Genomic DNA, 25,996 nt, shown 5'->3' with positions numbered 1-25,996 from the left:
ACTCTAAAGCCTTAAACAGTAAATGGCAATCTCAAGGAGCCTAATTAGAATTCTCTGACATTAAGCTAATTGGTGAAATTCTATTTCAGCAGCTTAACTTCTTTATTTTTTTTTTCTCAGGATTTTCCATGGAAATCAATTGATGAACTGTCACTTCTTTCCCTTATGCCCTCAACCACATTTGGATATAATTTACTTCCAGTCCTTTTTTTGAAAGGCCTTGTGCTTGCAATGAAAATTTAATGATTATTATTGCTAGGATTCCATTCCATTCTGTGTTTCATCACTTACTCCTGATCTACAAAATAGGCTATCATGAATCTTTGCCCTGCTCTTAGGAATATATCTCTTTAGAATAAACAGAAGTCAAAAAAGTCACTCTAACTTTAGGATAGATTGGAACAGGGGGAAAAATACTGATTAGTGAAAACCATTTTGAAGTCAGTAAAAATTTGTAGAGTGTTATATATTCTATATAGTGGATTATATATCTTCAAGTAAGACTAGAAAATAGTTCTGTCTGAAATCCTGGATAGTTACTGCCACTTAAGTGATTGAATTCACTATAAAACATGAAAAGGTTTGTTTTGCTAATATATTGTATGAAACCATTATGATTATAAATGACTCGGAAGTTATGAGAAACTCAATAACAGCTTGCAACAGTTGTTTTTTAAAAGTTATACTTTAGAGTGCAGTTTATAACTGTGCATTTTTGAACCTATATAATCTTTATCAGCCAGTGTTTTCTATAAACTGTTAGGGATATAATGATGGAAAGATGATGAATATAATCAGTGTAAATGTTAGTTTAGAAAGCAAAGTAGATGCTTGGCCTTTTGCCAAAAGGGGCAGAGTACTGCTAATACTTCTAAGAAAATGGAGACAGTTTTAAACAGACTCATTCCCTGCAGGAATTAAATTATGAAATAGACTCCAGAATGTCTTAACAGGAGCCTGTTTAAATACTTAGCTCGTTTGGTACTTAACAATGTATTGTATACTGGGAACTTGCATTTTTGGCATTCACTAGTAACTGTATTTTAGTCTTCCTGACAGTTAGAATTATAAAAAAAAACCAAAGTTTGGAATAGAGCTGTTTTCTAGAGACAAGAGAAGAACCTGAGAGTCAAAGGCAGCATTTAATCTATGGCTATCTTGCTGAGAAAAATGTGAGATAGCTTTATATAAAAATACACTCTCCCCAAATGTATCAGTAGAAAAAAAACCACTCCATGTGAATGGGCAAACTAGTGAGCAAAGTAAAAAAAAAGTGACAATCAAATTAATAAAGTAAAATGAGTTGTAAGGAATTTATTAGATATGGAACAATTAAAACTCCATAGAATTGGAAGTAGCCTCTGTTTTCTCCTTTCATAAATATTGTATAAACAATATCATAGCAACATTGCTCTATTTCAACATTTCCTGCATTGTAAATTACTTTAAATTTTGTTGCAGCTTCTGTCCCTTCTGTTTGAAGACTTGTTTAAAAAATTCAACTCTGAGTTGAAGAAAATTGCTGACCAAGTAATTCCCAAGCAAAGAGCTGCCCAGTTTGATGTAGTTAAGCACATGCGGCAAGATCAGATCACCAATGGTATGGTGAATGCCATCTCTACAGTAAGTGTTTCATTTGGATGGATTGCTTTAAGATAACATGAGCCAATAGACAGGATTAAATGTAAAGTACAGGTTGTCATATTGCAGAGTATTTTTTCCAGTTTTAATTCAAAATCATCTTTGGATTTGTTTATAGAAGAAATGTAAATGGCTTATATTTGTAAGTTATGTTAAAGTTCATCCATTTCTGATTTCTGTCATCTGGATAGTGCAGTATATGATGGGTCCTTGGTTCTTTCTGAGCTTGGTTGTTTTCTTGCAGACGTTTCATTATTCAAACTAGGTAACTGATGCTGTTACTTAGTTTGAGTAATGAAATGTCTGCAAGAAAACAACCAAGCTCAGAAAGCACCAAGGACCCATCATTTCAGCTCTGAGCTACAAATATTCTCTTTTATCAGTACAATATATTTCTGTCAGTTGATGGAGGTGTTTAAAGTGTTGTCTCTATTTTGTTGGATGTCCTTCTTGAGAATGTGAGCAAAGTATATCACCAGATCCAATTAATTTCTTGACTTAAGTGTAAAGGATCTTTTTAGGTGTGTTGATGTTTTAATTTGGATTCTTCTACTAAGTAGGAAACTGGATTTAAGTTGTTTAAAAGACCCTTTCCAACCTTAAGATTCTGTAATTTATATTCTGGATTCTGTCCAGGAAATGTATTATAATGCACCCTAGAAATAAATAATGTATTGGGCTGTTTGGACCATTCCAATTGTTTCCCAACAGAGAAATGTCTTGGTTGTGTATCTCTTCACTTTAATATTTGTATCAAAATACCAAATAAAATTTGAAATGGACTTTAAACAATTGAGAAATTTGTCTGTGCCAAACAATTGATCAAAATCTGCAGCAAAATCTTGGCATGTTGAAATTCAACACATCACCGAGAGCTTGGTTATTGTTGTTTATACAAAGAAGTGTTCTAGATTTTACCGTTATCAAACCTAGATGATAGATGAAAATCTGGACCTATTTTACCATCTTTTTCAAACTGATACTGTTTAGAAATATAAAAGGTTGTTTTAAACGTTCACCAGTTTTACATGGTTCTTTACCTTTAGGGAAATTGGTCACTGAAGAGATTCAAGATGGATCGACAGGGTGTGACTCAAGTATTGTCACGCTTGTCCTATATATCTGCTTTGGGGATGATGACAAGGATTTCTTCTCAGTTTGAAAAGACCAGGAAAGTGAGTGGACCCCGATCTCTACAGCCATCTCAGTGGGGAATGCTGTGCCCATCAGATACTCCTGAAGGAGAGGTAAGCTCCATTGGGTTAATACACTTTCCCTTGTCATTTTATGTTATACTTTAGTTTATTTTATGGACGTATTGCCTTTCCCCATTCTCATCCTTTTTTGCTGTCTTTTTGCTCCAAAATGAAGAACCTCCATGCATTGACTTCCTGTACTGTTAAACAAGTCTTCCTGGAATATTTATGATTCAGAAAACTTTTTAGTAACTATTTTCACACTCTAAACTTCTCCTCAATTTTGAATGATGATTTTATGTTCTTGAATTCTTTTGTCTCCCTATGCTCTTTAAAAGACAACTTTGAATTATTGGAAATAAATTGCTAATAAATAACAATCTCTTCATAACAATTTACAATTACCATTTAGCGCAAAATGATGTAACTAGTGAACCTGCAGAGCAAATTCTTTCGCCTTCTTTACACTTGGGTTCAGTACATGTACACATATAAAGTGTGTTTTTACTTAGACAGGTAAGCTCATATAAGCAAAAAAAAGTTGTAATTTTAACTCCAAGTAAGGTTATAAATCTGTAAATCTAGCCTAAATCTATGAGATACACCACTTATGTTTCTTAGGATTAAATTATGAATGCCATTATGTATGTACGTATGTATGTATGTACTCTGTGTTTGTGTGTAATCACCCCCAGGTAACACTGGCTAAAATTGCAAACATAAATATTGGCATTATATACTGCACAAAATTACATACCAATATATCTGATACATAACAGATTTGATGACCACCTAAGCCAGGGGTGTCAAACTGCCGTCCCACAGGCTGGACGCGTCATCTGGAAGCCACACCCACCCCATTGCTGGCAATGGCAAAACCATCCCAATACATTGCGCGACGTCACATGATGTCATGAGTTTGACATTTCTGACCTAGGCAGAATGTTTGTTAAATTTTTCTCTTAGTATTTTAGTTATATAAATCAATTTTTATATTTGTTTTCCTTTTTAATTTTTTTGATTGACATCTTTTTTCTTCAGGCCTGTGGCTTGGTTAAAAACCTAGCACTGATGACTCATATTACTACTGACATGGAAGATGGCCCTATTATTAAATTAGCTAGTAACCTTGGAGTAGAAGATGTAAACCTTCTGTGTGGAGAGGAACTTTCATATCCAAACGTGTTTCTTGTTTTCCTTAATGGTATGTTACTGCTTTTAATCCAAGTGAAACAGGATACTAGAAGATTAAACATTAGTATAAATGATGTGTCTTTCTCTAATAATCAAGGCTTTTTCAGAAAATGAGATTTTTAATGTGTGATTGTGTATGTTAACAGTGCAATTAAAGATTCCTAAACTGTGTCATTTCAGTTAGAATTCCAGTAATTTTTTCACAGCCCTGCTAAGCCAAAACTGAACTATTTCAAGATGGTAATTCTTGTGGTGTCTGACCAATGTTGAATATCATTGTTTTCCTTGAAAATGTAAAATATCCATGGTGCCTTTGTGAGTACACTGTGCGTTGTACAAAGTTTGGGAACTGCAGGGAATGTATGTAACAAGTAAAATGCTTCCTGCATTCCTTTTTTTGATGGTTCATCCCATGGCATAAATGCAACATTTAAAGTTACATATAAATGTTGATTGGGGAAGCCAATTGTTATAAATCTATAATATATTACAGAGATATGATTTTCATACAGTGGGCATTATTCTAAACCTTTTGTGTTAGTTATGACATGAGGCAAAGCTTTAGAAAACCCACTTCCACGTTTAAAACATACCTAAATGCAGTTTTGGCAAGAAATAGCCCCTCAACACTGTTGACAAATCAGGAGCTAGATGTGAGATAGTAAAAGGTGCATTTAATACAGTGTGAAATTATTTTAAGAAAAATACATACATGATTGGGGATGTTGATAATTACTATCGTTCACATCTGGAAAATACCATTTGGGGGAAAAATTTTATTTATTTATTTATTTATTTATTTATTTATTTATTTATTTATTTATTTATTTATTTATTTTATTATATTTGTATACCGCCCTTCTCCCGAAGGACTCAGGGCATATATAAAAATGTACAGGGCATATATAAAATGTACAGAATACAAAAATTAAAAAGAATTAAATAGTAGCCCAGCTAAAACAATCAATAATAATATAAAAATCCCCATTAAAACCCCAACACATCCCCCATCAGGCCAGGCCGGCTTGTTCAAATAGATGGGTCTTCAGACCGCGTCGGAAGGAGCGAAGGTCAGGTGCCATCCGGAGCTCGACCGGCAACTGATTCCATAAAGCCGGAGCGCCCACAGAGAAGGCCCTCCCCCTGGGGGCCACCAGCCGACATTCTCTGACCGGTGGCACCCTGAGGAGGCCCTCTCTGTGGGAACGCACAGGGCGGAGGGAAGTTGACGCCGGCAGCAGGTGATCCCCGAGGTACTCCGGACCCATGGTGTAGAAATAGTAGAAGAAAGGTAAAATAAAGCTTTTTCTCTCCATCTGCTATAACTATGAAAGTTCCAACCCAGCAAGTTTTTACCAGGAAACATAATTTTTAATTTTTAAGAAAGACCATATCGAAGTTCTTAGAAGTAATAGTACAACAAAAGGATAATAAAATTGTTTTTGTTGGAATATGAAAATTGTTCTCCGTTTTAGGTTTGCATCACTGTATTTCAGTGCTTTAAATGTTGCTACTATTTCATTTCTAGGGATGACTGATCCTAATCCAAATTATAGCAGAAATCTAGTTGAATTACCTATTATAATTTCTTTAAAAATGCATTGACTTTGCTATTAATTGTTGCATGTTTATGTCGCAGGAAAGAAAAGAAATTGATCAAACATTTTATAACTATGCTGATAACAACTTGGATTGTTATTCCACAGAAAGCCAACATTTGCCCAATCTATCCATTGAAAGGATGGTAACATTTACAGAATCATTTAATTGTTTGCTTGAACAGGTAACATCCTTGGTGTCATTCGAGATCATCAGAAACTGGTCTACACATTCCGGCTGATGCGTAGAGCAGGCTATATAAATGAATTTGTTTCAATCTCCACAAATCTTGCAGACAGATGTGTCTATATTTCTAGTGATGGTGGAAGGCTATGTAGGTAAGAATTTTGAATATGCTTTTCCTGGGCCATGGCACCAGAATATTCTATTCCAAGTATATTATCAAGATGTTCAGTTCATTCACAAAAATCAGTTTTAGACACATGTGTACTCCACAAGTTGATTGGCAAGCAGTTTGCATTTACCATCAAGCCAGTCATATAAATTGGAACTCAAGAACTGCACATATCAGCAGTTAAAAAGTATTCATCATTGGAACTTACGTTGTATGATTAGTGTTACTTAATTTTTCAATTTTGCTGTGGTTTTCTTCTTTTGCCTATTATAGCTCAGATCCATTTCACCCTTGAAATCAGGAATTAGCTCTTAAACTGGTTATTTGAACTGGAATATTGTAATTATTCACTTCACACTGGAAATTATGTGCAAGTAGCAACAATCCTTGATGTCCAACAGAGCATGCCATTCTTGTAACTTTGCTTATGTAATGTTTATAGCAAAAACCTAGGTTGCTGACTGAAAGCATGCATTCAATTTTTCCCCCATCAGGAGTGATGTAGGGTCCCATCAATCATCTTGACAGAATAATGCAATAATTTAGTGAAATATTACTTGTCATTTTTTCCAAAGCTACCTTTTTAGCTTTGAAAACTGCAGAATTTATTTTGGTTCTCTGGAATGATAGATGTAATATTGTTACCTTGTAAGCAATTGGTATGAATTAACTGAACATACCAATCAATTAGCATTTTAATGAATAGCTTAGCAAAATCAAAATCAAGTTGTAATCTCAAATTAAAAATTGCTCCCTGTTTAAAAAAAAGTCCAAACATTTGGACCTGAATTCATGAGGGGCTTACCAATAGATCAGGTAAATCATAAATGAGAGTTCAGTTCTGGGTTTTCTGGAACCAATTTTGAATAGGTGATTTTTTTCTTTCACATTTGTTTGGAATCAGTATATAATACAGAGTGTCTTACACAAAGACAAACCAATAGCTTTGCTAAGACAGGATTTATTAATACTTAAAGATGTAGCTGCGCAAGTTTAAAGCAGGCTCTTTCGGAGTATTATATGGAACTGGTGGGGATACAAAATGATTGATTTCCATGTGCTCTGTTCTGAACTATGTCCCGTAAAGTGCTCTATATTATATTACCCTTTTTAAAAAAAAAAAACACTGCTCTTTCCTTCAAGAGACATTCACTCACATTTAATTTAATTTTTATTTTTAAAGTTTATAAAGTTAGATAATTTATTAAATATTAAATATAGAAATAAATGATAATAAATTATTCAATAAATGAGTTATAACTATTGACATAGCCCTCTTTAAAATATATATTTTTTCTACTTAATGTTAAAAGTTGTTGCAGTCATTGATAAAGAAGGCTAAATGGAGACCTGTAATGCATTCCCTACAGCTGTTATGCTAGCCCAGAGGTAGGCAAATGTGGTTCTTTTATGACTCGTGGACTTCAACTCCCAGAATTCCTGAGCCAGCCATGCTGAGGGGACAGGGAGTTTCCAAGCTGAGCCATGCTGGCTCAGGAATTCTGGGAGTTGAAGTCCACAAGTCCACAAGTCATAAAAGAGCCAAGGTTGCCTACCCCTGTGCTAGCCGTATATATTAGAAAATAAACGCAAAGCACAGTCAGAATGGTATATATAGTCCACCTGCTGTTAAATTGTCAGCAGAGCAGAGTGATACAGATGTTACATTATGATCTTATAATTTGCACATTGTATTTACAAGAGTAGTATATCTTTTTTTAAAGGCCTAGTGTATACAGTCGGCTAAGACTGAGTATATGGGCTCTAAGTCTTTAGGATCCATTCTGCTTCAGTCTACTCTAATTATAATTCCCTATTATATTGCTCATGATGATAACTTCTGCTGTTAACAAGATCTTCATTTCATCTCTGAAATGAATACAATACAATACATAATGTGTTAACTCTCTTTCTTACGATCTAGACCCTATATTATTGTGAAGAAGCAAAAACCTGCTGTAACAGAAAAACATATGGAGGAACTTGCACAAGGTTATAGGTAAACAACTCAACAAATTATCCTGGCTTTTCCAGGATCCATCTGTTCATAAAAATAAGAATAAACAGCATTTTCTATGTTTGCAATACAGTATTTAAACATAGATACTTCTATAGATTTAGATTTTATATACTCTTCAACAACAAGCTGCCACTCAGTTTCTGGGCCTCCAGATTAAAACATGAAATGATGTTAGTTGGAGCCACTAAATTTTCCTCCCTGTGAAATTATTTTAATATATATCATTAATTAAAAATAAATAAACGAGAAGCAGGGTTGATGTAAAAGTTTGTAATGTATTCAGCTGCAGTGGATCTCTGCACAGAGCTAATGATCTGAGAATGAGAAAACAAAGAGGTGCCTGACTACTTTGTCCCTCCCCTGAGCACATGCTTTGTGTTTGCCTTAGTTTGGGGGGGACTGGAGTGGCAAGTCCCCCCATAAGCTAACAGCATTTCATGTTAGCCAATATATAGACTGAGCCAGTAGGGTTTTCAATCAAGCCATATATGTACTGGTTAATGCAGCTCCATGTTAGCCAACAGGTAGATTAGACTCAAGGGATTTTCAGCAGGGGTTGGTCCACACATTGGCTAATCATGCTCTTTCTTAGCAAAAATGTTGGTCTGATTGACAAGATTTTTGTGTAGGCTATTTGCTCATTAGCTAGTGCAGCTGTGTGTGCTAGCTAATAGGTTGGTGGTGCCCAAAATTTTATTTTATGCAGAGGGACTGTTTCTTGTAATGAACACTTTTCTCTTTCTTCTCCTGCATCTCCTTGCTGTAAGAAATAGTATGGTGGGTGGTTGCAGTCCAATACGTTGTTTGCCATTCAGTATATTCCCTTATGATTACCATAGGGACGCGGTGGCTCAGTGGGTTAGGACACTGAACTTGTCGATCAGAAGGTCGGCAGTTTGGCGGGTCGAATCCCGAGTGCCGCGTAGCAGAGTGAGCGCCTGTTACTCATCCCAGCTTCTGCCAACCTAGCAGTTCGAAAGCATGTAAAAATGCAAGTAGAAAAATAGGGACCACTACGGTGGGAAGGTAACAGCGTTCCGTGTGCCTTTGGCGTCCAGTCATGCCGGCCACATGACCACGGAGACGTCCTCGGACAAGCGCTGGCTCTTCGGCTTTGAAACGGAGATGAGCACCGGCCCCTAGAGTCGGAAATGACTAGCACACATGTGCGGGGGAACCTTTACCTTTACCTATGATTACCATACTCAGTACTCCATTACCGTGTTTTCCCGAAAATAAGACCCACCCCCAAAATAAGTCCTAGACTGATTTTTTGGGGTGGGCCTGATATAAGCCCTACCCCAGAAATAATCCCAGGAGGTGGGAGTGGCCAGCACAAGCAGCGGCAAGTGCGCGAGGACCAACGGTATTCGGCAGCAGCCACAACCCACTGGTCCCTTGGTGCAGAGCAGGCAAGTCCATGTGCAGAAGCGCCCAAACACTTTCTCCCTGAACAGAGTTCTGACGGAGACTGGGAGCTTTGTCTGCTTGCGAATGGGCTGCTTTGAAACAGAGCAATTAGCGCCATCTCCAAGTGCCCCATTCATAAGCAGACGAAGCTTCTGATCTCCATCACATCCCTATTCAGGGGGAAAGTTTGGGTGCCTATGGGGTGTTTGGGGCAGCACCTCTCTCTCCCCCACTTGCCTCACCTCATGGTGTTGGCATGGCATGGCAGGCCACATGACCTGCCGTGAGCGGCCACAAGCGGCCGCAGAAGTGAGCCAACAGCCATGCAGCCTCCTGCTGGACAGGACTGTCGGTGCCATCGCCATGAGGTGAGGGAAAAAGTAAGACATCACCCGAAAATAAGACCTATTGCCTCTTTTGGAGGCCAAAAAAATAAAAGATCGGGTCTACTCAGAGTCTAGTTAAATGGGTCAGTTACTCTGGACTCTTAAGATAGAAATCTGTGTAAGGAAATTCATTTGTATAAAAATCCTGCTTTCACTTGGCTTTCATATTAGTTCTGTTGTTTATCTTTTATACATATTTGATGTGGAATTATGTGAGAATATACATTGTTTTGAAAAATAAATATTTTATATTCAGGAATTTTGAAGACTTTTTACATGAAAGCCTTGTTGAATATTTGGATGTGAATGAGGAAAACGATTGCAACATTGCACTCTATGAACATACAATCAATAAGTAAGTATTCTGGCATCATTAGAACCTAATTTTTGTTTTGTAACATTGGAATTGGGACAATGTCGGGAACATATTCTAAGAAAGAAAAAAGATGAAATTTTGCATGCTTATATATATGTGTGTGTGTGTGTGTGTGTGTGTGTGTGTGTGTGATATAAAAAGTTTCTTTTCAGTTATTAAAATTGTCTTCAAGAACATTTGTGTTACTCAGTAACATAATTAAAAGAGTGAAATCCAAAATCAGATTTCTTCATTTGATACTACAATTAACAAACTCATTGTTTGTTTGGTTTGGTACCATTGGATCTAACTAATCTCCAAAGATCTTTCAGAATAGTTGGGTTTTCACCTACTTCCAAAAAGCCATGAGAGTGGGGGCCATTCTTACTTCACCAGTCCAGCTTTTCAGTATATAACCATGTGGTTTTAAATTTAAGAAATCTAGCTATATATATTTTTTTCCCTTTATTAGAGAGACAACACACTTGGAGATTGAACCTTTTACTCTTCTTGGAGTCTGTGCTGGTCTCATTCCATATCCCCACCATAACCAGTCTCCAAGAAACACTTACCAGTGTGCTATGGGAAAGCAAGCTATGGGTAAGACTTCTGTGTTTTCAGATCAGAATAGTTGTTTCATTCACTCCGGATTCAATTTCCCTCACCTTTTTAAATATTTCTGATAACCTGCCTTGAAAACATTTGCCTTCTCTCTATATCCCTAATTTTAGCACAATTTTCTATATGCTTTCCTATTTAAAAACAAAATTAGAAACATACTCAGAGGCTAAGATAAAAAAAATTGATGAGCGGTATTTTATGATACATGGTTTTCATTTATCAGCATTTAAATTATCAAGATTATTTTTAGGGTAATGTAGTTATAACTCCCTTTTCAGAAAACAGGAAATCTCTAATTCATCAACTATTATTTCTTAACAGAGATTATTAAGTCTTATTATTATGGCTGGATTCCAGAATTCATGAATAAGAAATAAATTTGCATCAACAGCTCTGCTGTACTCCCTGCAAATAAATAAATAAATACACACACACACACACACACACACACACACACTATAGTTTGTTTAGTGGTTCATCCTTTTCCTAATATGTACTTATTAATCTAGAATAATAGATTGGACTCATAATTAGCATAATAGGGAAAACTGTGTGTGTATTATGTGTAAAATGTATAAGGGAACACACAAATAACTAGTCATATATTGTGATGATTTTGATTGTTTTGCCTGATTTTGTTTCACTTCAGCAATATTTCCCTGCTCTTTGCTACTTTTAAATAAGAATAGAGAGGATCACTTGTATAAATATATCTATACAGCTGGACCCTATGGCCCACATACATTGCAACTAATATGTAGTCTCTGTTAATACACTTGCTAATTTACATTAAGACTGTGTAAAGCATTTGAATAGGTGCTTTGTAAACTATGAGATGTGTTTGAATATTAGCTCAGGTTGGTAGTTGGGCTGTTGGTTTGAGCTGTTGGTTTGTAAACTATTTTGCCAAAAACAAAGCATCTCCCTTTGAAGTTTTGAGGACACCACCCCCATCTCCCGGAATGATCATGCAGGGCTTCGAAGTCTTTTCCCATGAATCTTTTGTCTCTACGCACATGTGGGCATATAACTGCTTCACATTCCCAGCAGAAACATTGGCTGGGCATGGGACTGCACAGGGCTTTTGGGGAATGTAGCAGTCTCAGAATCGGATGATGAGTGCTTTATTTGTTTGAGTTTGTGTGGCTCAAATGATTTGCACAACATTTATTTATACATCGCACATTTGTGTAACACGTGTATTTCCAGTTCTTTACCAAGGCAAGCAAATTGTCACATACAATCTATTATTTGCAAATTACATGTTGCTGTGTAGCTTTAACCTGGCTTGTTTTTCATCTCCCTAAATAAGTGTCCCTTTATGAAGACATTTCACTGATCCTTAAATAACACCTGCAGGATGTTTCTCTGCAGCAACTGCAACCAATGGTAGAGAACCTTCTCACCACCATCCATTCATTTCAATGAGGCTTTTCTCAGTGAACCTAAGTTGGCACTACTATTTGCTTAAGATGTTAACTGTGAAATTTAGTGAGGGTGTCATTCCTGGTGGTCACATAAATTCAGTAAGTATATTATATAGCCAAATCATGCTGCTTCTCAGTTGATGGGGGGAGGGGGAATAAAAATATCTTATGTAATCTTTGTTACATAGGCAAACCCCCAATGTAATAAATTTTCATTCCCCTTCAGCTCATTAGAAACATTTAAAAATATTTTACACACCATCCCTTTCTTTTAATTGCATCCTGTTTCTTTGTTATGCTTTCTTTTTCCAGGAGAATCTATTTTAGGACCATTAGCCTCAGAAGGTTTGGTTACTTACCACACACAGTTAAGCAGGATCAGTGTGTACAGAAAGCCAATTCAGTATCTGTAGAGTTCTTTTGTACTTTTCTGTGTGAAGGTCTTTTTTTCTCATTTTGTTTTCAGTGTCATTTGCAATTCATTGTCTGTGTTTTCTGAGGTTGGTGTATTCAGCTGCTTTGACCCGGGGTCTTGCACATTTAGCTCCTTGGATACAATCCTCTGACGTTGCTGCTGACGATGGGAATACAAAAGCTGCTGAATATCTTTAGTAATTATTGTTAAAGGCTTTGTTTCTGTGTGCTACTGCAAGCACCTGAGGAATGAGCAAGGAGATAAAAGTACAGTTCTAAAGCTGAGATGTAATAGACTATTTTTTTAAAAAAAAACCATACAAACATTAAACATCTAGTTGCGTGCTGAATATTTGCTAATAGCGGCTAGACTATTTTTCCCTTCTGAACATCTTCCCTTCTGTGTCCTGTAGATGTGTGGGGCTGCAGTTCCTACAATCACCAGCTGGCTATGGTAAAAGGAAGTTATAATCCAAGACACCAGATTAGAAAAAATACAGACATAGACATAGTGCCTGTAAGAAGCTCAATTGGTATAATCCTAGATTTGCTACAAATTAACTTCAGGCACATCTGCACAGTTTCCATTTGGTCTGTAACTTATGAGTTGGCTATTTTGAATCTGTCTGGACAGTGATTCATCACATCAAAATACCTTTGTTCTTTAAAAGTGTCAGCCCTCCCTTATGGTTGTCTCTGCCTGTCCCTTCCCACCCGCTGCCACTAACAGTCTTTGTATTGTCCTCTGGAAGATACATGTTCAAGTCCATTTAGTCACTTCCTGGGCTGTCAAGAATTTGGGATTATTGAGATAGTCTTTTGGTTCCCTGCTGAGAAGAAAGGACTTGTTACTCAGCATTGCCCCATTCTGATTATTTGAATACTTCCATTGCCTGAGAAATGCCTTCCTTGAGGCTTAGCAAAAATTAGGTGGATCGGTGGATCTTAAATAACACAGAGAGTACCAGCTGAACTGAACTTCTGGTGATATATGTTGGAAGGTATACAATGGGTATAAATAGAACTAAAATCATATTTGTAGATGGTATTTTGAGAGGTTGGAAGATCACTTAAGTATTTTTTTATTAGATCACATTTTTCTTTCAACAAGTCTATGGGTAAGCTTATCTGAGTAATCAGTTAGTACTAATGAGGCTGAGATATTACTAGTCATATTCCAGATACACAGGAATTATTGCCTGTTTAGTACTTGTTGTTTATCAATTTATGGAGCCTCAAGAGTTACTTTCTGCTCAAGGCTATAAGAAGGAATCTTAATCTTGTGGTCATTATATTTTGTATCTTGACTGGTACACTGAAACAATGGTTGTATTTATAACTAGATTACTTCAGATCTACTCCTCAAAAGTATCTAATAAAAATGATGGCTGCTGCAATCTAACTATAGAATAATTCAAAGACGAATTGATTTTTGAAATAAAACTTGTAGAGGCTTAAAACTGCTCGAGGCCTAAGAGATACAGCCACACTGACAACTTTCTGCTATAATTTATACTTCATGTAAAAGTGGGTGGGAAAGGTTGGGTATTGCACATTTTCACTTAATTAGCTATCAGCTAAAATGAACACTAAGTAAATAGGTGGCATAAAATACTTGCTGCTTTTTCTGTCGATTTCTGTTGATTTCTCCACGTGTTGTAGTGTTGTAAACAGCATTAGAACAATAGAATCAAGCATCCACCAAGTTTGCTTAAGAAGATTTTTTTTTTACTTGCAGGTACCATTGGCTACAATCAGAGGAACAGGATTGATACCCTTATGTATCTATTAGCATATCCACAAAGACCAATGGTTAAGACAAAAACAATAGAACTGATTGAATTTGAAAAACTGCCGGCTGGACAGAATGCCACTGTTGCTGTGATGAGTTACAGTGGTTATGACATCGAGGATGCGCTGGTTTTAAACAAGTCGTCTTTAGACAGAGGTAGGAAGTCTCTGCTTAATAGGATAGTTATGTTTCTTGCTTCAGCTCAATATAAACAGTTTACATCTATGAATAAAGAAAAAGAATCACAATGTTGATGTTTAAATTGACAAAACATGATTTATTTTTAGATGTCTTTGCATACTACAGTATGTAAAAACTATGATTTGGTGTGATATCTAAATTGATAAATTACACTTGTGATATTTGAAATTATAGATCACATTTGCTGGCATACCGCATCACAAAAAAAGAACACTGAACTGATGGTAAAGCAGGTAGCTCAAAATCTTCAAGCCTTGTACTTTTGTGGGCTCACTTTATGAAAGAATTTGAAAATCTTTTTTTTAACATAATAATCAATTATAATTACATCTCAACTGAACTCTTGGACAACAACTTTTCAAGAAATAGAGTGAATGAGAAATTATTGCTGAAAATGCATCTTAAGGGGAGCTCCATATTTATTATTGTAACTGAAATAAACTAATCATCTGACTTTTAAACATTTACATTTGGATTAATTGCGCCTTACAAAATACTGCTTTTTCATTAATAATGACATCCAGTAACATTTGAACTCTAGACATTGTTAGTAGAGATGAATATGGGTAGTTCTCGACTTACAACCACAATTGAGCCCAACATTTCTGTTGCTAAGTGAGTTTTGCCCCATTTTCTTGCCACAGTTAAGTGTATCATTGCAGTTAAGTTAGAAGTGAATCTGGCTTCCCCACTGACTGCTTGTTAGGAGGTCACAAAATCACAAATATGAGTCAGTCGCCAAGCATCTGAATTTTGATCATGTGGCCATGAGGATGCCACAACAGTCATCAGTGCGAAAAATGGTCGTAAGTCAACTTTTTCCAGTGCCTTTGTAACTTTGAACGGTTGTAAGTCAAGGACTACCTGTATTCCTTGAATACCATCAGGAATTACTATGATACGTGGAGAAAAAAATAATAACAAACAAAAGTTGGAAACCCCACCCCCACCCCCCCAAAAAAAATTAATAGTGTTAAATTGCCTAGCAAATAAATGTGGTTAATAGTAAATTTGCTTCCTGTTTTTAAGAAAGCAAAAATCTTTGTGTTTATCATTAGGCTGCAACGGCAATCACGCACCTTCTCCAAAAGGCGTATTAAATCTTTTTCAGGAAAGGCATATTCAGTGCTTTTCAAAGAGTATTCCTTGCCTTCACTTCAAATAAACCTGTCTGGATGTTACGCTTTTTAGTGTTGCCTCATCAATCATATTTAAAACACAGTTCCTCTGCTTGAGGCTTAATATCATGGGTGCCTGAGTTTACTTTGTGTGGTCAGACTGCTTGCGTACTGCAGTACATTCTACTACATTCGCCCATCCTTAAGAGCCCTTTTGCCAGTTGCCAGGCAGCACTAGTAGTATTGCTGGACATGTATCTTTGGCATTAATGTCTGCACACTTAATTTATTCTTTTTTGCCTAAAACAATAGCAGACATGATTTAAAGCAAAATGTTTTCTTTCTGGTAGACTAGTAACATTAGGGGGGGAAATCAACTACTCTCCAGAATTACGTCGTTACAGCCAAATGATACAGATATACTATGCATAACTTCAACTGAAAAGCACTTTTAAAAAGTAAAGTTTATGAAGAAGCATTCTTCCAAATTTAGGAATTATTAAGCCAATGAGGGCCAGTGAAAGAAATGCAGGATTTTTCTATGTTTTTGGAATCTTGTAGCCCAAAATTATTAAGGGTAATTAATGTTTTGGTTTAATGTTTTTACAAAATAGTTTAGATCATTGTTTAGTTAAATTATGGTCTTTTTAAACAAATCTAGGAATTAGATATCAGCTACATTTTATTCTTTAAACATGTAAAATTACATAAGTAGTTTGTTCTAAAAGGCAGGTGTTTTATTCTAAAAATGCAGTGTTCTTTCAGAAATATAAATGTTATTTAATTCTCCAACTATAACAAATTCTTGTTTTTAGCTCTCTTGAAATGTAGCTGTAATGACGTTTTGACCCCTTTAAAGTTACAGTTCTAATGAAAGATTATAAATGTCTTGTGACACTTTAAAGTTGCTATTATGACATAATATTTCATTGTCATAAGCCACTGCATTTCTAACAGAATGCATTTTGGTTCATGCCCTATTAAAATTATTATGAAATTATAATTTAATAGCTTGAAAAGGGTCCATTGGACTGCAGCCATAGTCTCTGAATTGCCCTCAAATTCGGCATATTAAGGGCATTGTTTCATAAGTAACTATCCAAGCAACTCTTTTCTCTACTATGGATTTGTACAGTATATTTAAAACATAATCATGAATGTCTGATTATTATTTTAGATAACCCTTATAGTAGTTTTGATATGTTTATTTTCTTTGAGGCTTCGGAAGGTGCCTTGTGTACAAAAATGCTAAGTCTACTCTGAAACGTTACACAAACCAAACATTTGACAAAGTAATGGGGCCCATGCTGGATGCAGGAACACGCAAACCAATTTGGCGGCATGAAATTTTAGATGCTGATGGTATTTGCTCTCCAGGTATACAGACATTGTTTTCTTTTCTTATAAGAATTATTAGCTCGAATTCTTATTTTTGTTTGTGTGCTGTTGTGAGACTGAACTCCAAATCTGCAGCCTTTGTGTTATAACATAGGGAGAACTAGTGACCTGATAAAATCGAAGGCTTTTTTGTTGTTGTTGTTTAATTATGAACGTGCATGGATTATACTGGATGGTTTAGCAACCTCTCAAAAGTCAGACCCCCGTTTTTCAGTGTTTTGCTGCCAAAGTTTGGTGATACGATCTTGGTTTACCCCAAGGAGCATAAATAAGGCTATAGCACAGCCTCCGCTTTTACCATTTAAGGACAATGAAAATAATTCAAACAGGTAGCAAATATGTTATTTCCTCATATACTTACAGGTGAAAAAGTAGAAAACAAGCAAGTACTTGTGAATAAGTCGATGCCCACGGTGACCCAAACCCCTCTGGAAGGGAGCAGCGCATCTCAGCAATCACAGTATAAAGATGTGCCAGTAATGTATGACATGCTACCTTATTTTATTTTTAAAAAGCAACAGAAAAGAAGGAGGTGGTAGAAAAGGCTTAGTTCTGAAAAAGAAAATAGAAATTGGCCATGTCGGACGTTGTTGTTGTTAGCTGCGAAGTCATGTCCGACCCATCACGACCCCATGGACAACGTTCCTCCAGGCCTTCCTGTCCTCTACCATCTTCTGGAGTCCATTTAAGCTCACGCCTACTGCTTCAGTGACTCCATCCAGCCACCTCATTCTCTGTGGTCCCCTTCTTCTATTGCCCTCAATCTTTCCCAGCATTAGGCTCTTCTCCAGTGAGTCCTTCCTTCTCATTAGGTGGCCAAAGTATTTGAGTTTTAGCTTCAGGATCTGGCCTTCTAAAGAGCAGTCAGGGTTGATCTCCTCTAGGACTGACCAGTTTGATCGCCTTGCAGTCCAATGTTGGACATAGTGGTAACTAAAAGGGTTCAAGTGTCTAGTTTTCTTGGTAATGTCACAAGCCGTGGTGGCACAGCAGTTAGAATGGAGTTTTGCCACCTGCCAGCAGTTCGATTCTCACTTGTTCAAGGTTGACTCAGCCTTCCATCCTTCCGAAGTTGATAAAATGAGGAGCCAGATTGTTGGGGGCAATATGCTGACTCAGTAAACCGCTTAGACAGGGCTGTAAAGCACTATGAAACAGTATATAAGTGAGAGCATGCGCATAAGTGAGATTGCTATTGCTATATATATTATAAACAAACTGGATTTCAACTTGTTTCAGTCTTTTGTAATATCCAAATTCCTAATGGGTTCTTTTTGTTCATTTTTAAGCTAGATGGGTGAAGATACTTTTCTTCATCTGCCATTCTGAGTTACTGAGTTCCTATAACTCTTTTGCAGCTGCTTTCAGTATTGAAACTTTGCATGAGGAAGTAAAATTGTCGCTTGAAATTAAAATTTGTAAACTGTTGCTTTGCAGATATCTAGTATTAGTTAAACTCAGCTGGGTTTTTTTCTTGAATTAAACTATGTACATTTTCTGTTCATCAGTTACAAAGGTGCAACTGATTCGTACATTGAAAAGGTCATGATATCTTCCAATGCAGAAGATGCTTTTTTAATCAAAATATTGCTAAGGCAAACTAGGCGCCCAGAAATTGGAGACAAGTTTAGCAGTCGTCATGGACAAAAAGGTACATTTTACTACATTTTAATGGTTTCAGTATAATCAAAATATATTTCCAGTCGTTCTTGGTATAACAGCAGAGCAGGTAAGTAAAATAATATAATTGTTATTAGTGCCTGGATTGGATTTAACTAGAATTTTAACCTCCTGCCTCTGGAAAGAGGCATAAATGTTGTTCTGTTGCTTTATGCCGATTGGTGTACATTCAAAGTGACAATAAAGTTATCATCATCATTAGTATAATAATAATAATAATGATAAGAACAACAACAACCATCAGTGCCAGTCAATTTGAATGTTCAGTTAACTGAGGTTCATGTTTAATGAATCAAAGATGATGATGATGATGATGATAGTTGGAAAGGACCTTGGAGGTCATCTAGCCCAACCCCCTGCTTAGGCAGGAAACCCTATGCCATTTCAGACAAAAGGCTGTCCAGTCTCTTCTTAAAAACTTACAGTTTTGGAACATTCACAGCTTCTGGAGGCAGGTTGTTTAAAACTGAATGGCTATTGCTGTCATGAAAAAAAAATGCAATACAATGAAAGTTGTTATATTTTGAAATTCATGGGTAATTTTTAATTACCTGATCTAACAGTGAAATTTCTTTTTAAAAATTCATCGCAGCTTCTTTGAGCTGTCTTGTCTGTCTGTCTGTCTGTCTGTCTGTCTATCTATCTATCTATCTATCTATCTATCTATCTATCTATCTATCTCTATCTATCTATCTATCTATCTATCTATCTATCTATCTATCTATCTATCTATCTATCTATCTATCTATCTATTCCTGTTCTTTGCAAGTAGGAAAATTCTAAACTAGAAAGAACTCACTATCCATACACATCTGGCCAGAATTATACTGTTAAGTTTTTATGGTTGATGCATATTCAATTGAGATGGATAGTGTTGCTTGATTACTTTAACTAGATAGTCATCCTTGTCCCCAAATATTTTGGGCAATAGTTTCCACGATATTATTCTGCTATTATCAACTCATAACAATTGACAGCACCATATTGCTAACCCTGCCTTAAAGAGTTATTGGAGTTATTAACTCAATGCTTCCCTGTACTTCAATACATTCCTCCACTGAAAGGTAAGCAGCAAGTGTTATGAACTGTCTGCTCAGTAACTTCATTCAGGATCAGTCATCATCTCTCAGTCTAGCTTAATGCAATAAAATAATAATAATAAAATCAGAATAGGGGCATAGATAGTGAAAGATAGGCAGATGGAGAAATTTGACAGGCTTCCAAGTGCATGAATTTTGATCATGTGACCACGGGATGTGATGCAATAACCATAATTTCAGGCACAAGTTGTAAGTATTTTTTTCAGCACCATCCTAATTTCAACTGGTCAGAAATATATTGTCATAAGTGAAGAACTTCCTATAAAGACCACTACTGAACAAGGATTGGATTTTTTAAATTTTTCCCGTTGCTTTTAGATATCGGGCAGATAGGTGCAAATAGTTGAAGGCAGATTGAGCAGTGATCCTCAAAGTGCCTTATGAACTTCCATTTGTGCATAAACTTATTCATGTACAATGAAACGTTCATATACAATGAAACGTTCATATACAATGAAACGTGTGCAGCCAGAAGTGGAGAAGTCTTCAGTGCTTTTCATAAAGGGATCTGGGATTTGAAATGGTTTCCAGGTACTTTCAGGGTCCTCAGTGTGCACATATTATGTTCAGTGCAATTGAAATTGTATACATGGATACAGTGGTGGGATTCAAATATGTGAACAACTGGTTCTCTGTATGGATGTTGCTTCTGGAGGTCCATTCTGGGCCTGGGCAACAAAAAATTAGCTACCAGTTCTAATGAACTGGTGCGAACTGGCTAAATCCCACCACTGCTTGGATATCTTAATCATAGAACCATGGAAATAACATTAATAAGATATATCACTAGGTTTATGACTCATAGCTCTTGAGCAATACATTTCCACAGCTCATCCCTTCAGTTTTCTCTTTTGGGTTCTTCTAACTTGGATATATCAAAGTTGTTGACAAAGAATGTGGCAAGGTAAAGACTGCTTCCTATTTACTTAACTGTTATATATAATTAAATTGTATAACAAGCCTGACCTCACAATTAAGGAAGGTGAACTAAATTTGTTAAACATTTATTGAAATTTGCTACCACTAAAGTTGCAGTTGACTATGCTAAAGCCTTTGATTGTGTGGCAAGTTCTTAAAGTTCTTAAAGAGATGGGCATACCAGACCATCTTATTTGTCTTTTGAGAAACCTATATGTGGGACAAGAAGCAGCAGTGAGAACTGGACACGGAAGCACTGATTGGTTCAAAATTGGGAAAGGAATCCGGCAAGGCTGTATACTGTCGCCCTGCCTGTTTAACTTATATGCAGAGCACATCATGAGAAAGGCAGGGCTAGATGAATCAAAAGTTGGAATTAAGATTGCTGGAAGAAATATCAACAACCTAAGATATGCAGATGATACCACTCTAATGGCAAAAAGTGAAGAAGAATTAAAGAGCCTCTTGTTGCGGGTAAAGAAGGAGAGTGCAAAAGTTGGGTTGAAACTTAACATTAAGAAAACCAAGATCATGGCATCCAGCCCTCTCAATTCCTGGCAAATAGATGGGGAAGAAATGGAGGTAGTGACAGATTTTATTTTCCTGGGCTCCAAGATCACTGCAGATGGGGACTGTAGCCAAGAAATTAAAAGATGGTTGCTCTTGGGGAGGAAAGCCATGGCAAATCTAGACAACACACTAAGAAGCAGAGACATCACCCTGCTAAGAAAAGTGCGTGTAGTCAAGGCTATGGTCTTCCCAGTTGCAATGTATGGCTGTTAAAGTTGGACCATAAGAAAGGCTGAGCGCCAAAGAATTGAGGCCTTTGAGCTATGGTGCTGGAGAAGACTCCTGCGAGTCCCTTGGACCGCAAGGCGATCAAACCGGTCAGTCCTAGAGGAGATCAATCCTGACTGCTCTTTAGAAGGCCAGATTCTGAAGCTAAAACTCAAGTACTTTGGCCACCTAATGAGAAGGAAGGACTCACTGGAGAAGAGCCTAATGCTGGGAAAGATTGAGGGCAATAGAAGAAGGGACGACAGAGAATGAGGTGGCTGGATGGAGTCACTGAAGCAGTAGGCGTGAGCTTAAATGGACTCCAGCAGATGGTAGAGGACAGGAAGGCCTGGAGGAATGTTGTCCATAGGGTCGAGATGGGTTGGACACGAACTCGCAGCTAACAACATCAACAAAGTTGCAGAATGATCTGCACTGCTTGTCTGTTTTTAATTTAATAGAATTTAAAATGTTGATACTGGCCTATAAAGCCTTAAATGCAGCAGCTTAGCATTTAACTCTCTAAGAGACAACATCTCCCATTAAAACTGACAGTATCTGGTTGCTTTTGAAAATGCCTCTATTTTCAGAAGATCCCCTTCCTGACACATAGGAGAGGGTCTTCTCCCGTGTTGCTCCCAAACTGTGGAACATGCCTCAGGCTTCCATTTTGTCCTCCACTCTTTGGGTAAATGTCTATAGTAAATGTTTCACTCCTCATCCAAGAAGTTTCTTCAGTTCTCCAGTTCTTGGATGAGAAGCGAAACGTTTTCAAAGGGGAAAAAAACCCCAAGAAAGTCCAGTTGCCTTTTGAAAAGCACTTTTGGGTAACCATGACCTGAATGATTGACAATCTCCAAGGACATCTGAGACACAGACACTTCTGAGAACAAATCAGTTGTCCTCAGAAAATAACTAATCTTTTTTTTCCCCTATTAGGACTTAAAGGTTCTTTTAAATTCTTCCTTCCTGTGCTTTTTCAGCTGAATTTTTGTTTTTGTGTATTGATAACAATCTCCACAATTTAGGAAGTGCTATATGTGAACTGGACACATGTTGAAATGTACCTCTAAATGGAAACAGCAACTAAATTTCTGAGTACAATTGATAGTGTGCTTTGGGAAATGTGTTCCCTATAGTTAGAAAGTTGGAGCAATTTTACACTTGATAAGTCAAAATGTGTAAATTCGAAACTTTGGAATTTAAGACTTAACACAATCTTTGACATTTGACAAAGTCACCCTATTAGTGTAATAAGTATTTTTAGTGACTATTAATGTTCAGATTTATAAGTGGCTTGATTGACTTAAATTTTCATTAGTGTTATCCAGATAATTCAGTGAGAGCAGAAAGTAGCCTTTCCCAAGCTGTCACCTTTCAGATCTGTTGACCATTGTTTCTCAACCTTGGCAATTTTAATATGTGTGGACTTTAGCTTTCAGAATTCCCTAGCCACACACATCTTAAAATTACAAAGATTGAGAAACACTGTAGATCCCAGATTTGTCAGATGATTTTGGACTGCAACTCCCAGAAATCCCAGACAGCATATCTAAAGGAGTTAACAACCCAACACATTCTGGAAAAATATTAGCATAGGAGAATAATTTGGTGGACATCGTACTTATTTTTTTCAGTTCACCCAAATTTCAATCATGCTTAGTTCCAGAGAAGACTGAAAGATAATTTCAGGCTTTCATATTTCTTGCTGTATATTTCCAGACTTTCTTTTCCTTCCTTCCTTCCCAGTGAAAGAAAAGTTAGAGTCCTTTGATGTGAAAAAGCAATCTATCACTTCTCTGAAAGACCGGTCTCAGTCTCTCATGTGAAAAAGGATTAACACTACTGACAAAGGTCGTGCAAATCACAGAACTAAACAGTAGTGCTGAGCAGTATTCTTCAAGTGGAAGAACTGTATTTAAGCAATGAGGATAGGAATGGCAAACAGAAGCTGTTTTAATAGCTAAAGATCCCAGATAAAGGCTTAAACCTTTCTTGAGTATCCACAATAAAAATACTTCTAGAAAACAATGAAATGTTTGTACATTCATTGATATTATATTTATGAAAACATTCTAATGTGTTTCTCTTGGAGCAGAATATACTTTATTTGCAAAACTGATTATCTCTGACTATTAATAAATAATGTAAAAACAGACATTTTTCTTAAATCTATATGGCTTTTCTTCCTTGAATTGGACACATCTGAATACCTCTAGGTATTTTGTCTTGAATGTTTTTTTATATTCTTTTCAACCAACAGAATCCCAAAACAGTTTAAATAAAATAAGCCAATTAACACAATCCTACAAATATCAGAATAAGCTTCATTTATGTTAGTGCTTTACTAAGTTTCTCCTAGGTAAATGCAAAAGAATGTGTCCTAAAAAACAAGAAAATTGGACTTCAAATGCCATTAGAAGCATACATCAAGTGATAGACAAAATCAAGCACCAGCTGAATTAGTAAAAATCATACTGGTTAATTAATATCATAATAAATGCAGTTTTCTATACACAGAATCAGAAAGCACCACTACCAATGGCTGGCATTTAATAGCCAGCCACTGCTATTCTATAACTTCTTGATTTCATCTAATATGGACCCTTTATCCTTGTGCAGTGTGTGGGTTTCTTGTTTAAATGATTGAAATCATACTTCATAAATAAAATACTAAAAAGAATAATGTTGGATTAAATCAATCTAGTAGCCTGTTTTCAAAATAATTGGGGGGAAGAGAGGCATAAGTATTCACTATACACTATATTACCCATACTGTCTCTGACATTAAAGTTAACATATACTAAACATAATAAGAAGCCACTGATAGCTTTATCTTCCCTGATTTACTTTATACTGGTAGACATAATTGCATCTTTCACAGATAACATATTTCACTGTTTAACAATGCATGCAAGTAAGGAAATGGTGGACAAATAGTTTTGACTACATTCACAGAAAGATGCAATTCTGTTTTCTCTACCCAACTCATTCCAGGATCTTGAATCAGGTGACATTTCATAAAGACCTCACAAAGTCATACTGAATTAATATGCAACCAAATATTATTCATTCTTTTTAATTTACTCTTTGCCAATTTAAAGCAAGTCCATGTTTTTTTAAACCTTCAAGCTTTTTGTCATATTTTCTTCAACAAGGTATTTAACTTACTATTCTAACATCAAATGAGCATTTTGACTAAAGAAGCAAACCGGTAACCTTCTGACCCTTTTCAGTAATTTCCTCCCCCCCCCCCCCACACCTTTATTTTTCCCCTTCCTACAATATATTTTAGGATAAAAAGCTCCTAATTTTGCTTAAATTTTGAAACCATTTTTTGAAGCTCATGATTAAGTTCCCTATATATATTTTTCAAAGTACCTCTGGGTGTTTTACAGTTACTGCTTCTAGGAGCATTGTAAAATTTTAAGTTAACCAGTTCTTTTTGTCCTTCAGACTATGCAAATTTATCACATCAGGCCATTCAGCAGCTCATGGGAAGCCAAACTATAAGCAGTATTGTCTTTTAGTGCCTCCTCCAACTTAGAATGGTTTTAATAAAGAGACTAATCAAGTTGCTTATGTATTATCTATTGGCTAAATTTTGTTTTGTTTTATCTAAAATTTGCCCAATGAGATGACAAAACTGTCAGTTATTCACTATTGGAAATTTAATTGTTCCGTGTTAGGGGAATTTGTCCATATTGGCAAAAAGTTTCCACTAACTGGAAGACCATTGGTTTCTGGGGGGGGGGGGGGTTTCCCACCCAAGTACAGCAATAACTGGATTCCATAAATGCATCTGTACTGTTCTAAATGGATGGAAATAAAGAAGAGAGTAGATATGAAGATTATTATGAACTCTTAATACCAATTGGAATTAATAAATTACTAAGAAATATGTTTTAAAATACATGAAGTATATTTTAAAATATTTTAAAATATATTTCATATGTTTTATAAGAATATATTAATAGCATTTCAGGCTCTCATGCTGCAGAATTTTAAGAAGAACAGAATAGTGGGAGATGCAGTGTTTCATTAGATACATTATTTTATGAAATGAAAGCTCTTCTGTTGAGCATGGTACATAAAGTTTTAAAATTACACTAAATATCCAGAAGATACTGTCGTAATGGCAAGTTCTATTTTTAATCTTTTCAGTAGAAACTGATAATACTACAGCTGTGGCTTCTGATCTTTTAATTGTGGCTTGGCTTACATTCTTATACTGTGGGGCTTAATCGGGGTTTAAATGTCATAGGATTATTTGTCTTTTTGAATTTTAAGTGCTTTACTACTTAGTTCCATGTGGTATCGGTTTGTTCTTGCTGCCTTTTGCATGGTTACAGAATAGTACAGATTTTTATAGTTAAAAAAGACACATTATAAAT

General features: G+C 36.1%; 1 protein-coding gene across 1 annotated transcript in view; it reads left to right on the top strand.

Annotated features, from left to right (window-relative positions):
* Window positions 1–25,996, top strand: part of POLR3B (RNA polymerase III subunit B) — a 68,308-nt gene that overhangs the window by 17,927 nt on the left and 24,385 nt on the right. Inside the window, exons 13-23 of the mRNA XM_081330213.1 lie at window positions 1,462–1,623; window positions 2,688–2,888; window positions 3,879–4,041; window positions 5,815–5,968; window positions 7,910–7,984; window positions 10,058–10,156; window positions 10,629–10,756; window positions 14,357–14,566; window positions 16,948–17,106; window positions 17,491–17,608; window positions 18,636–18,778. Of these exons, the coding sequence (XP_081186339.1) occupies window positions 1,462–1,623; window positions 2,688–2,888; window positions 3,879–4,041; window positions 5,815–5,968; window positions 7,910–7,984; window positions 10,058–10,156; window positions 10,629–10,756; window positions 14,357–14,566; window positions 16,948–17,106; window positions 17,491–17,608; window positions 18,636–18,778 (1,612 nt within the window). The remainder of the gene's footprint in view (window positions 1–1,461; window positions 1,624–2,687; window positions 2,889–3,878; window positions 4,042–5,814; window positions 5,969–7,909; window positions 7,985–10,057; window positions 10,157–10,628; window positions 10,757–14,356; window positions 14,567–16,947; window positions 17,107–17,490; window positions 17,609–18,635; window positions 18,779–25,996) is intronic.

The sequence above is a fragment of the Vipera berus genome (assembly GCF_964194415.1).
Source record: "Vipera berus genome assembly, chromosome: 6".
Taxonomy (NCBI): Eukaryota; Metazoa; Chordata; class Lepidosauria; order Squamata; family Viperidae; genus Vipera; species Vipera berus.
The sequence above is the reverse complement of the archived record's forward strand: the minus strand, read 5'-3'. Positions and strand labels throughout refer to the sequence as shown.